The 9,520-nt window shown below is 31.4% G+C and overlaps 1 protein-coding gene across 1 annotated transcript; it reads right to left on the reverse strand.

Moving 5' to 3' along the window:
• Positions 1 to 2,928: 2,928 nt before the first annotated feature.
• On the reverse strand, positions 2,929 to 4,424 carry LOC18052048 (omega-hydroxypalmitate O-feruloyl transferase). Its single transcript, XM_006447715.2, has 2 exons — positions 3,963 to 4,424; positions 2,929 to 3,814 (listed from the first exon to the last, which is right to left on the reverse strand). The coding sequence occupies exons 1-2, from the start codon at positions 4,422 to 4,424 to the stop codon at positions 2,945 to 2,947; spliced, it is 1,332 nt and encodes a 443-aa protein (XP_006447778.2). The 3' UTR covers positions 2,929 to 2,944.
• Positions 4,425 to 9,520: the final 5,096 nt, after the last annotated feature.

The raw sequence follows: 9,520 nt of genomic DNA on the forward strand, positions 1-9,520 counted from the left end.
CACCGACCCACTCAACCCTCTAAACTAAGGGACAGAGTAATTTTACAATAAATCTCTTACTTGACAAACTAAAATAAAACACAATTTTCAATACACTGCATAACAACATACACTGCACTATAGTATATGTGTGTGTACTTCTTTTTTTAACCCTATTCTTAAAAGGGATAAGCAAGAGATGAAAAATCAATCACTATCTTGTAAACGTATCATTACTTTAATACAGTAAAGGACAAGTTAAAAGATAGAAAAAAATAAATTATAGTGAATTATAGTATAAAATACATTGTATTAGAGTGTATTTTTCTTATTTTTAACTTATCTTTTACTAAATAATGGCCCTAGAATTAAGATCTCATAAGGGATTTCACAATTTAATTAAAGTGCGGGATCCTAATTTTGGCCATTGGATTTGAATCTAATGATCTTTTTTTTTTCTTTTCTTAAATCTGCCTGTGGTAAGGTCCGCCACGTGCAGATTTTATGATCCAAATCTAATGGCTCCAATTGGTATTCCAAAATTTAAATAAAGTGCAATATCCCTTATTAGAACCTATATGTGTGTGTGTGTAAAGTAAGGATGCCACTAAATTACTAAAAAAATATATTTAATATATTAGAGATTGTATTTATTTATTTGTTAGTGTATTAAAATCAATATTTTTTTAATCTATTAGTGGCATCCTCAATTTGTTAAAATGAGGACATCCTCATTAGAAAAAAAATATATATATATTAGTTTTTTATCTAGTGAGAATATTTTTACTTTGTTAAAGTTAGGATGCCACTAAAATATAAAAAACATGTTTTTCAATATATTAGATGCTCTTTTTTTTTTTTGGTCTGTTAGTGGTATTTCTCACTCTATTAAAATGAAGATATTATCACTAGAGAAAAGCTATATATGTATGTATGTATGTATTTTGATTATTACTAAAATAAAAGACAAGTTAAAAGAAAAAATAAATAAAAACTTTAATGCAATATATTTTATTCTATTCATATATTAAAATATATTTTTAACTTATTTTTTATTTTAATATAGTTAGGGATCTCTAATTAAAAGTTTATATTTGCAAAGTAATGTTTCAACAAGGAATCTCATATTTTATTAAAGTAAAATTTTTTCTAAAAGAAAATAAAAATACATACTCTAAAAAATATTACATTGAAATAAGTATTTTTATTGTCTTATAGTTTATTCCTTATTTTAACAAAAAAGGAGATTGCTTATTAGATGATAACTCTATATTATATACAGAGCTTCTTATGTGTGGGTGTTAAAATTTAGATTTTCATGTGGATCTCAATGAACTACTTTTTAACTTTTAGTGTCCGAAAATTTGTATTGTCTTCTATCTTTTTAACTGCGTCCGCACTTTAGAAGCTCTGAGATCCCTGTTGGAATATTATTCACCTCCCCCATTCGAACATTACTTTCCTCTAGTACCATCACCTGCACCAGTAATCCATTCCATCGTCTCCTATTGTACCGTACCATGCCAAATACATACATACATACATATAGGGTGAAACATAAAATCTATATAAAAATGGTAAAATACATAAATAAATAAAAATCTCATAACAAAGAAACTCAGGCCTATAAATAGTTCCACCTATGCATGTGCGGTGTGAAATATGAGTTCAAGAGATGCCAACTTATGGTACCTAAAATTCAACCGCGTAGAATCATGCAACAGTAACCTTGCACGAAACTTCAACAAAAAGAGAAAAAAAATTGTGCAAAAAATTAAAATAAATTGCATAATATGACTTGTATCAGATACAAAATGAATAGCCTTTTCTTTATATGATTCTCTTAAGCAGCATCCCAGGCGATTGTGCTCTCTTCTGTTTCTTGTGGACCATTCTTTTGGATCCCCAAGTTTTGGGCCAGCATGTTGTATTTTGCAGGCTTTTGATGGATGAGTCTCGGCTCATTTCATTGCCAACGCAATCTCTGTCTATATTGACGATTGTGCAATTTTGTTAATTCACGAGATTCTTAAAGTTCAAGCCTGCTTTTATAAAACTGCTTAACTGAAAAGTTTGAGCTTGATTGCAAGAGTTCAATCAATTATTTTTAAGCCTTAACAAGCTGTGATAAAAATGTGTATAAATTAAAAATGGTTCAAAAGTTGCTTAACATGAGATTCCTTTCCATTGAATAAAGGTTACCGTGCATACTTCTCTTTGGATAGTTATGCTTCCGTTGTCATTTTCTCATTGCTTAGGACTAAAGCATTACAATTAAACCTTTCTGAATTCTGAAGCATATTTTAAAGTAATATATTGAAATTGATGTAGATGTGAGACAGGGATAGATTATATTTATAGTTTAAAATAGAATGAGATATAAATTGAACATACCTCTTTGCAATTTATGATTCGAAAAATATTCTATCTTAAAAGCCTTTTTTGTTTAAAGTTATTTGAAGTTGTAGGGAGTAGTTAGACAAAATAAATTAAATTTTCAATTCCTAAAGTTTCTTTAGGGTTTGAACTCGGTTGATCAGTTAAATAAATTTATTAAAAAATTATTTGATTGTACCTCTGGAATAAACAAATATATGGCTATCTATAAGAAACTTCAATAATAAATTTACTATTCTCTTAATTAGATGCATAAATATATAAAATGGTGGTCTATGTATGATTAACATTTATGTTATTATTATTATTAACTACGACAAAAAAATGAACTTCAACTCCGATTACGAGAAAATACTTATTTCGTGAGAAATCAATGACATCCACCAATTAACATCCCCAAAAGTCAACAAAATTTAACGAATAACCAGTTATAAATGAAGATAGCTCGACATGCAACTGCAAGCCAAACTAATAATTAAATTTCTCGGTTGAAAATCATACAACAAGATTAAACATTCCATGAACAGACAGATAGCTTGTATCACGCACATCGCACCTAACAAGAAAGTCAAATTGAAGTTATGAGCTCTTGGAATGTGTTCATGGCACTGACAGGCAACCCCAAAACCAAAACGATACCGTTCTTGTCTTTCCCTTCCGGAATAAACAAACCCACTTCCTTAGGAATCCGAGTACTCCCGAACTGCGTCGGCTCTCCCCATCCAAAATCCGCAGCATTGAAAGCAATTCTCGTCCACGACGTGATCACCAGTGTTGCAGTCCAAGAAGGTGGCCTTGCGTTCACATCAAAGCTCTCTATAAACCCTTTAATATAATCCTCATTGACCATTTGAATCGCATTTTGCACCATTTTCACCGCAAATGAAAATGGCTTCTGTACCAACTCTTCCGCAGTACAAAGACATTGAGTTACTAAAACCCCGTTGCCGAAAAACCCTTTTGGCAGAGGATTAGTTTTAAGCTTTGATCTTATGTCTACTGTAAAAACAAGCTTGGTTTGTTGCTGGGGTTTCATTTTTAAAGCCTGGCTTCGGGCTCGCCATAAAAAAGCTGCCAGCACTCTGAAGCTTGAGCAATAAGTTAGCTCTCCATTCTCCATTGCTTTCTTCTTTAAGCCTGCCAACCTGTTTTGATCAAATTTGAACGATTTGTAAATCATTTTTTGTTCTTGGTACAAAGTTTCTATTTTTGATACGTCACTTATCTCAACTTCGGTTAATGTTTCTGAGTCATTTTTGTCAACCGAGGGCTTTTTAGGCATCAAAATAGATCTATCAAGAACTGGGGGCATGGTTAGGGTTATGCCCCCGGCTGTTTCAGCCCATGAATTCACAAACTGCATTGCTGATATCCCATCAACCATACAGTGATTTATTGCCATACCAAAGACTAAACCTCCGCATTTGAATATTGTTACCTACAATTAAATTCAGAGGGAAAAAAAGAAGAAGCTTTTGTATCAGTATATTTTAGACGAAATGAATTTAGTTAGAATTCCTGAAGAATCTTAAAAGCAACTGACCTTTTGAAAAAACAACTAGAAATTACAAAAAAACATTTTGTACCTGTGCAGTCATAAGAGGCATTTCTAGTATATTTTCAACTCCTGGAACATCATAAACGAGATTCTCTAACATTACAGTGTCAGGAACGGTGATGTCACCAAGCTTTTCGATCTCAGAATCTGCAACTGCCTCAACAAACGGCACCCCCTTGATGCTATTATTGCACTCAACAAAAAGATTTCCACTAGAGCTTCTTCTTAATCTCCCCGCAAGGGGATAATAATGAACTAAAACTTTAGCCAGGGCTTGTTTTATCAAATCGCGAGCTTCTACGCCGCTTTTCTTGCCATCTAGCTTGTAAATGTAAACTGTTTTCATCATGTCGATGACGGCGTGATCCAAGCTTGACAAGAAATAAGGCTCCTTACAAGTTTCCGTTTCAGGTTGAATAAAAACTGGTTCAGTCATTCGTACCGAAATAGGAGTACAACCATTTTCCTGGGACTCTTCCATTGGAAACATTTATTGGTACCTGCAAATATTAAGCTCAAATTAATGTCTCGTCACATGAATTGATACATGTGTATGTAAGTGTAAGATTGCAATTATCATGAGTAGGTATGATTTATGTGACTGTGAAGACTTACCTTCAAATCTTTTGAGTAAAGAAATTGGAACTCGGCGTAATTTGAATATATATGCATTAAGGAGGTGCGAGTCATATCGTTATTAATTATTTCTGGCATCAGCACTGACCTAAAGCCCACGTCGATTATCAAAGGACTAAATATGTATAAGATTAGTCTTTAAGTTGGAAAAATAGTGTCTTATTACTTACAAATTACAATTAGAGACACCCATTATGATCCACTCCTCATTTTCGGAATCATTATGTAAGGAATTATAAAAGCCATTTTTTTTACCAAAGATGTGAATTGGAGAAGATTGATAGATGAAACATGAACCAGAGACTGAATCTTAATAAAATCACTTAAAACTTTTTACAATATTGTTATGTAATGTTATAATTAAGAGATAAGTAAAACCTCCTGGTCCTGGATATTCAATTTATAATGTATGGCGCCCATCAAATTTGGAGTCAATTTTGATGCTCTTATACCTAAATGGGGGGAAAAAATAATTGACCTTATAGAAATTAACAGGTGAGTTTGGTGGTGGACCAGTGGCAACACTTTGGACTTGGGTTATAAGTTTCAGCTTTTGAGTACGCGAATTATCCAACCCATATTAGTATTACTTGCACTTAACAGGCTTTCCTGAGTGTAGAAGTGTGTGAGCAATTTGAAGATAAATTAATCTTAATCTAGCAAGTTTACGGTAAAATATCATAAAATTAAGAGGCTTAAAAAATTAATAATACAATCCAATATATGAATAAGCTAGGATTCAAATTAAAACTCAATTGCAGGATCCATAATATTATTAAAAATGATGGAATTTCTGCATTATATCTTAAGTGATTAGACAATTATACACTTAGTCCTTTGGATTTCCGAGGATTGTTATGTAATAAATGACATAAGTATTTTTTTTTAAAGGAAAATGGGGTCCAGCTATGTTGCAACTGTGGTACGATACCACAATTACTTTCAACTATTGGATCTAACTAATGTAACTATACAACTGTAGATCTAATAGCTGCCATACCACAGTTGCAACATAATTTTGCCCAGGAAAATGACATAAATTTATTATTTATAATTTTATATATATGCTAATTATTTTACGCACTGGGAACACTGCTGTTGGCAGGGCTCATTTTGTCCAAAATTCAAGGATTTCATATTTTTAAATTACCATTTTATACTAGCCACTGTTATAGAATTTGACATAATTTGACATATTTATAAAGTTAATTGATTTTTTTTGGTCTATATACAAATTTCCTTTAGTTATATCTGCATGTGCTCGAGATGGAATCCCAAACCTTTTACAACATCATAAGAAATTTAATCAAGTGAACAACCGAGATCCACTGCAATATTGATTGAGATATCAACTTATTCACTTAGTTAATATTAATAAACAATCTTTTTATAATGGTGAATGCTTGAGATTAATCACTTAATCTTATCCAAATCGTCCCTGAATGACCATAGTCCATTTGTACCACCAAAAATTATTAAAAAAAAAAAGATGGAGTCATGAATTAATTATCTTTTTCTTGGATAAGAGGAAATGATTGTCTTTTTCTCAGCTAGTGGCCATTACACGCTACTCAAGTACATACTTAGTAGTAGGCAGTGGACACCAATGACACTAAAGAAATTAGAAATTGTTGAGAGTGGTAACGTGTTTCTCTCGAGCTTCTTGATGAATTTGGCAGCAATCATTCATTTATCTTTAAGTTATGACCGCGGTGAGCTTCATAGTGGATACTTGTCCCTTCTTCACTCTCATAAGTCAAATCCATTATGTGTTTCTTGAACCTTGAGAGCAAATACGATGTTTGTGGATGTGATTAACATAACCATCATCCGCAATAACAGGCACTCAAACAAAAAGAAGATTATAAGTTACGATAAAAGTAATCTAAAAAAACTCAAAAGAAAATCTCTATTTCCTTTGAGCCTTTCACCTGCCAAAGTCCAAGTCAAACCTACTTTGCTTGCATTGTAATAAACCAGAAACATAATTTATTTGCATTTCGGATACCCGGAATTTGGATAATACGAAAGTACTCGATATTTTGGGGCCGCTTTTGGGCCCATTAAATTATCCCTTGTAGCCGAAGAAGGCCTAGACCCAAAACTACTGTAATTTTTGGAGTCGCTCAGGGTCTTATGTTTACTGGCACATAAACCTGTAATGAATAACTTATCACAAGTTTGTATCAATTAGCTTTTAGAGTATTGAAATTTTTCACCCCTCAACTTATCTCTTTATCCCTTTTTTTTTTTTCATTTTAACTTGAAATATCTAAAATACCCATTAAAATTACTTAAATTTCTAAATTTTACCTTTTTTTTTCTCTCTCTCTTCTCTCGTTCTTCCTTACTTTCCTTAATTTTCTCCATTGCCGAACACTCATCACAAGTTCACAACAATAGATGTTTTAGATTATACATTGGTACACTTTCCTTTGTTTTCTTCCTTGCCAACGACACCAACAAGAATTGGCGACTCAACAATCTTTCTTCAAAGTTTTTTTTATTAATTTTTTTTAGTTTGTATTGATTTCATTTATTTATTTTAATGAGTCAATGCTTTAAAATATTTTATGGAAATGAACAATTCCAACCAAAGAAAATAGGCTTTAGCATTCAAGTGAGTTGTAGTTACAAATATTTGAGGATTATCTGAATAAATTTTCAGAAGAATTCATAGGCATAATCACATAAGAAGATGAGACAAAACATGAATTGTTGTGTTAAAAAAAGAAAAAAAAAATAAGGGAACTTTTAAAAATAAATAGAGATAATTGAAAAGTGGGGGCTGTTAAAACAAATTAAAGGAGTTCAAACATCATTTCTCTAACTTTTATCAAATTTAAAAAAAGAGTCGCAAAATATAATTCACTCTTTTGATCTCTTGGACTGAGAAATTCATGAATCAAATTTGTAATATATATATATATATATATATATGTATATACAAGTGGTGCAATGGCAGTGAAATACAACGGGACAAGGGGCATTTTAATCCCCTCTAGTAAAATAAGAATGGTCCACCTAAAAGCTTAGCTATCTATTCATCCAAGTTCACAGTTACCCGAATATAGAAAGTTGCAACCACAGATAAATGGTTACACAATGACAGTCGTCATGAGCGACTAATTATTCAACACCTTATTTGGTGTAGCTTGTTACATAGGTCGTGAATGGGAACTTATTTTTCATCTGCATATGTCCATTCGGTAAGGTCGGGTGCAGGAATTAATACCAGCACTACACCCTCACCTATTGAAAAAAAAAAAAAATTAAGAGTAACGATGTTTGACCCAATCAAATTATATCGTGTGCCTCCATTTTTTAAATAACTTATTACTTTTCATAATTATACTATTTTTATTTTACTTTATTCTCTTTCTCATTAACCCTTCTCTCTAGAATAACCATCACCTCTACCATCGATTTTTATCAAAATAAGTTAGGGTTGACAAAAAAATCTGAGTCGAGCGAACTTTAGGCCCGGACTGCATCATCAAGTCATGGATATGGCCCCCAAAATTTAAAGTCATTCATAGTGAGCCCGGTTAAGAGCTTTTACAAAAAGCCCGAGTTCTTTAATTTATAAATTAATTAAATTAAATTAAAAAAATCATTTTTAATTGAAAGAGTTAAATCCATCTTTCCATTCTTGATTAACATCTTTTTTAAATAAACATGAGTCTTGAGTTTCTGCATAAATTACAATGCATAAACATAATTAACATCTAAAAAAACAAATAGTTTTAATTTAGAATATGTATACGGAATTCACATGTATTTTACTTTCTTCAGTTTCTTGTAAGAAGATGAAGAACCAACAACCAATCGAGTCAAATTTTCTATCCTTTCTCTGCCAATTCGCTTCTCTACAATTCTCAACAATTTTTTTTTGTTTAATAATAATAATTGCTTAGACGTCTGGTTGGGTAAAGAGAGCAATTGAGGTGACCGGCCCAGGCCCATTCAAGGGAGCAATTAATATTTTTTTTGGTTTAGTAATAATAATCATCTTAATTTAAGTATTTTTTTTCTTATAGCTTAACTAAAAATTTATTTAACAAAATGTTTGGTAGCGCAAGCTAGGCCGGAGCCTTGCCCAGGCCCATTCAGGCCCAGCGCCTAGCCCGTTCAAATAGGACCGGCTTTTCACAGGGCTTGAACTTATTATCAATTATATGGTCTTAAACCTGCAAATTGCCAAACCCTAAAATAAGTTCACCACTACCATCACCTTCACATATCTTTTTCACCATCAATCCATCACTTCCATCAACATATGATAAGTTTAAATTTTAGGTTTGTTAAATTTTATGAACAAATGATGGGTTTTGTTGTTATTGATGATATTGATTTTCATTTTCTATGATAACATAAAATTTTATTTAATTTAAATTTAGGATTTTATTAAAAGTTAATATTTGATTCAAACTAGTGAATCATTTAAAAAAAGGGGGGGGGGGAGATGAGAAGTTAGTTTATTGGAGCTTGAGAGAGAAGAAAAAATATATTTTTTAAAATTTTTCATGAGAGTAATTCCAGAAATTAAATTACCAAACCACTGTTTTTTTTTCTTTTTTTGACAAACCTATCCATTGTGAGTTTGAGCAATTATTGAACTTGCACTGGTACCAGACAAATTTCTTACATATTTTAATACATATGAGATACTTAATTCTAATTTTTATTATTGTAGAAAAGAATTCAAAGTTTCAACAAGATTACAGTAAAATCAATGCCTATGAGATTTAATAAGTCTGACAGTCATTTTAAGGTTAATTAAATCTCATATGTGATCTTGTTCAATGTAGTCATACTACATCAATAAATTCATACATGATTAAGACAAATCATTCAATGAATTTATTACAGTCTATACCTAAATAAAGTGCCAAACTTTATGTATCAACTGCGAACTAAATTTATTTAATCATAAGATAACTTGTATTT

Source organism: Citrus clementina, unplaced genomic scaffold (genome assembly GCF_000493195.1).
Source record: "Citrus clementina cultivar Clemenules unplaced genomic scaffold, Citrus_clementina_v1.0 scaffold_2, whole genome shotgun sequence".
Lineage (NCBI taxonomy): Eukaryota > Viridiplantae > Streptophyta > Magnoliopsida > Sapindales > Rutaceae > Citrus > Citrus x clementina.

Bases quoted from the DNA above. Each gene is read 5' to 3' on its own strand.
- LOC18052048 (XM_006447715.2), bottom strand. From the start codon at position 4,424: ATGTTTCCAATGGAAGAGTCCCAGGAAAATGGTTGTACTCCTATTTCG. The intron at 3,815-3,962 runs GTACAAAATGTT...ATTTAATTGTAG, and splicing joins TGCCTCTTATGACTGCACAG to GTAACAATATTCAAATGCGG.